The 4,429-nt window shown below is 38.3% G+C and overlaps 1 protein-coding gene and 1 non-coding gene across 2 annotated transcripts; one reads left to right on the top strand and one right to left on the bottom strand.

Moving 5' to 3' along the window:
• LOC138869847 (small nucleolar RNA R71) lies at positions 1-107 on the bottom strand. The gene has a single exon (XR_011400098.1). It is a non-coding gene; the product is annotated as a small nucleolar RNA R71 (small nucleolar RNA).
• A 592-nt stretch (positions 108-699) lies between these two features.
• On the top strand, positions 700-1,635 carry LOC138869035 (uncharacterized). The gene has a single exon (XM_070146623.1). It carries the CDS (start codon positions 700-702, stop codon positions 1,633-1,635), a length of 936 nt encoding a protein of 311 aa, XP_070002724.1.
• Positions 1,636-4,429: the final 2,794 nt, after the last annotated feature.

Raw genomic sequence — 4,429 nt, 5'->3', positions numbered from 1 at the left:
AAAATGAAGCAAGAAATTAATAATTTTATATAGACAAATACGGAATCTGTATACCAAGCATGGGAAAGATTAAAAGTAATGTTAAGAAAATGCCCACATCATAGTATCCAAGATCCTAATATGTTATATATTTTTTATCATGGTCTTAAACCCTCTGTAGAAATGTGATTGATGCAGCATTAGAAGGATCTATAATGGGAAAAATCACTGCAGAAGCCATGCAATTGCTTAATGAAATTTCAGAAAATGTTGTTCAATTGCCTTCAGATAGAATGATCAACAAGAAATCATCAGGAGTAAATCAGGTTGAAGCCTTGAATTCATTAGCCCAACAAATTTCTACATTGTCACAAAAAGTTGAGGCTTTTCAATTAAATACTCAATCATCATCTCAACTTGATAAATGTGACGTCTGTGGAGGTAATCATCCCAATCATGAGTGTCAAACTTCAACACAAAATAAAGAACAAGTAAATGTAATTGGTTATAGAGTCAGTTACCCATTCGGTATTCCCAATGTACAAAAACATCCAGGATTTATGGAGTAACCCAAATGGTGCTGAAAACCCTCAAAGATTTTTCAATCAAAAGCAGCAGGTGCAAGGACTACCTGGTTTTCAAAATCAAAATAGAGGGAAATAAGACTTTCAGTAATATCAACAACAGCCCCAAAAAGCTCATCAGCAAAGCCATGAAGACATGATATACAAGTTCATTAAGGCTACTGATGAGAAGGTTGAAAGTCAAAATCCAGCAATCAAAAATTTGGAAATCCAGATAAGCCAATTAGCAACCCTCATGTCTGGACAAATAGACGATGCTCTACCAAGCAACACTGAGAAAAATCCAAAGGAACACCTCAAAGCCATCTCTCTGCGATCAGGTAAAACTTTTGATGATCCATATGCAGATAGACAAGGAAATCCACGAGAAATGGAACAGGTAAATGAAGGTAAGAATAAAAGAAACTCTGAACTTTTAAAAGAACAAAAAGACAAAGGGAAAAAGGTACAAGAAAATGAATTAGTAACAAATCCTCACTCTGTACCCCTCCCTTTTCCCCAAAAGTTGAAAAGAGAAAAACTTCACAAACAATTTTCAAAATTTCTAGAAATTTTGAAACAACTTTATATTAACATACCTTTCACAGATGCTTTAACGCAGATGCCCTCATATACTAAATTTCTTAAAGAAATTTCATCAAGTAAAAGAAAATTAGAAGTGGTTTTAGTAGTTAAGCTTACAGAGAAATGTAGCGCTATACTTCAAAACAAGTTTCCACCGAAACTTGGTGATCCATGCAGTTTTACAATTCCTTGTACTATGGGAGGTGCTCATTTTGAAAAGGCATTATGTGATTCAGGTGCTTCAATAAATGTAATGCCTTTTTCAATTTTCAGAAAATTAGAACTTGGTGAAATAAAAGACACTGGTGTGTCTCTTCAATTGGCTGATCAAAGTACTAAAAACGCGAAAGGAATCATTGAAAATGTTCTTGTTCGAGTTGACAAATTTATTTTCCCTGTAGATTTTATAGTACTTGAAATGGAAGAAAACACCGAGGTACCATTAATTTTGGGTAAACCATTTCTCGCAACGGAAGAGCAATCATTGATGTCCATCAAGGACAATTAATATTGCGCGTTGATGAAGAAAGAGTAATTTTTTATATGCACAAAATAATGAAATTTCCTGAGGACGAGCCATCATCTTCTTGTTTTCAAATAGATTTGCTAAATGACCTTGTATATGAATTGTCACGACCAAATACCTCGGCCATGATGGCGCCTATCACAGTACTAGGCCAGCCAGAAACAACACGAACAATACGGAGATCATTTATAAATTCACTTTTCTAAACAGATTAAGTCTCAAAGCTTTGATTTTTAAAATATTAAAGAAATACGCGGAATAAGTTCGAAAATACATCAACCCACAGGTCAAATCTGGTGTCACTAGTCATGAGCCATTACATATAACTCAACACTGTCTGCTCAATACGAAACAAGTCTAAAATATATAAAATATTAGGATAGGAAGGAGGAAGGCAGGGTTGTAAATGTCGTGCAACTACCTTGCGATCTCCGGATAAGACTCTAAGAGTGCTGGAAGATCTCACTCTGATTCTTGGGCACATGAATCTGCACACAAGGTGCAGGGAGTAACATGACTACGCCAACTTAGTAAGTAACTAAAGTAAATAAAGTGTGAGTGTAGTGACGAGCATTTTAAACCATTTGCATACTTATCAAGAAAACCTCAACAGGAATATCAAGTCAAAAATCTGTAGTTCAATAACCAATCTTCTCGTAAAACTCCAGTTTCAATTAAAATCCTTTAAAACATTTATTCAACTTTTTTTAATAGAGGCTCAATATAAAAGAAGAGTGAAAACAGAAAATCTCACAAACAAGACCCTCGGGCAAAGTATCACTCATAAATATAGCCTCTCGGGCAAGCCTTTCAGTCACTCGTGACTCAGCTCTCGTCAATCAGTACTCACACTCATCGCTCCAACTCAATAGATATCTCATAATAATAACCGTTGTGGCGTGCAGCTCGATCCATAATATATTGTCGACTACGTTCATTGGGGGTGTACAGACTCCGGAGGGGCTCCTACAACCCAAGCATCATATCGTTGCGGCGTGAAGCCCGATCCAATATATATATCATTACGGCGTGCAGCCCGATCCAGTATATATATCGCTACGACGTGCAGCCTGATCCATATATATATAAATATCGCTGCGGCATACAGCCCGATCCATTATATATATATATATATATATATATATAATCCTCACCATTAGGTCCTCAACCTCTCTCAGTCATTAACATCATGGCCACTCCGACATTTCAGTGAAAAATCAAGGAAACTCAACCCAAACGATTTTCATATATTAAAAAGTGGAGAAATGGAACCGGATTAACAATAAACAAGTAAAACATGACTGAGGATATGCTTTCAAATCAAAACAGCGTGAGGAAAGTAGTAAAATACCCCTAAGGGTCTAAACAGTTCGGCACGGGGCTCCAAACATGGCATTCAGCCCAAATTAACAATTTCATTTCTAAAACACATGGATATCATATACAATATATCAAATATGCAACTATACAGTCACCATGGGACGGACCAAGTCACAATCCCTACTGGTGCACACCTACACGCCCATCACCTAGCATGTGTGTCACCTCATTTATCAAAACAGTATGGAATTCCGGGGTTTCATACCCTCATGTCTAGATTTACAATCGTTACCTACCTCAAACTGAATGAAATCTTACTCCGCAATTCCCTTGCCTCTTGACTTGACCTCAACTCGCGTCGAATCTATCCAAAATCAGAATCATAATATCAATATATGCTAAGGAAACGAAGCTCATGCGAAAATAATCAAATTACATCAAGAATCCCGAAATTGGTCAAACCTGACCCCTGTTCCCACATCTCGGAATCCAATAAAAATCACATTAATAGAATACTTATCCTCCCACGACTCTATTCATACCAAAAGCATCGAAATCGGACCTCAAATGGTCCCTCAAATCCCCACTCAAAGCTCTCAAATTTCAAGCCCTAATCCCCCCAATTTTCTTCCCTAATTTCCACTAATACCATGATTAAACAATAGAAAAATGGTCATAAACACAAGTAATGAAGCTTAAGTGGCTTACCCAACTGATAACCTTCAATTTCCCTTGAAAAATCATTGCTCTAGCTCACTTCCCGTCTTCAAAAATGGAGAACTTAGCACAAATTTGCGAAGAGGACCTTTTTATACCTTCTGCCCAGCGATCTCGCAACAACGGTCCATTTCCTACATCTGCGGACTGTTTCTGCGACAAAATAGACGCACCTGCGATTTTTCACTTAAGGGCCAAACACCCGCACCTGCACCCTAGGATTCTCACCTGCGGGCTCGCAAGTGCGGCAAATCTTCCGCTCCTGCGGCTGCCCCCACACACCTGCGGTCCCCACTCCGTAGGTGCGGAAACAACAGAAGCAGCAAATTTTCTGTAGCACAACTCTAAGTCCAACTTTTCGACAACCATCCAAAACCATCCCGAGGCCCTCGGGACCTCAACCAAATACGCCAACAAGTCACTTATCACCATTCAAACTCATACCAACCCTCGGAACACTTAAAACAATTCCAAAACACCAAATCACCCTCGGATTTAAGCCTAAGGATTCCAAAACTTCCGAATTCCGAATTTGATCAAAAGGATATCAAACCTCGTCCGAATGACCTGAAATTTTGCACACATGTCACCAATAACACAACGGACCTACTCCAATTCTGGAATTCCATTCCGACCCCGATATCCAAATTTTCACAACCAACCGGAAAACGCCAAAATTTCATTTTCGCCAATTCAAGCCTAAATCTACCACGGACCTCCAAAATACCTTCCAATCACG

This window comes from Nicotiana sylvestris, chromosome 5 (assembly GCF_000393655.2).
Source record: "Nicotiana sylvestris chromosome 5, ASM39365v2, whole genome shotgun sequence".
Classification (NCBI taxonomy): Eukaryota; Viridiplantae; Streptophyta; class Magnoliopsida; order Solanales; family Solanaceae; genus Nicotiana; species Nicotiana sylvestris.
The sequence above is the reverse complement of the archived record's forward strand: the minus strand, read 5'-3'. Positions and strand labels throughout refer to the sequence as shown.

Bases quoted from the DNA above. Each gene is read 5' to 3' on its own strand.
- LOC138869035 (XM_070146623.1), top strand. From the start codon at position 700: ATGATATACAAGTTCATTAAGGCTACTGATGAGAAGGTTGAAAGTCAA.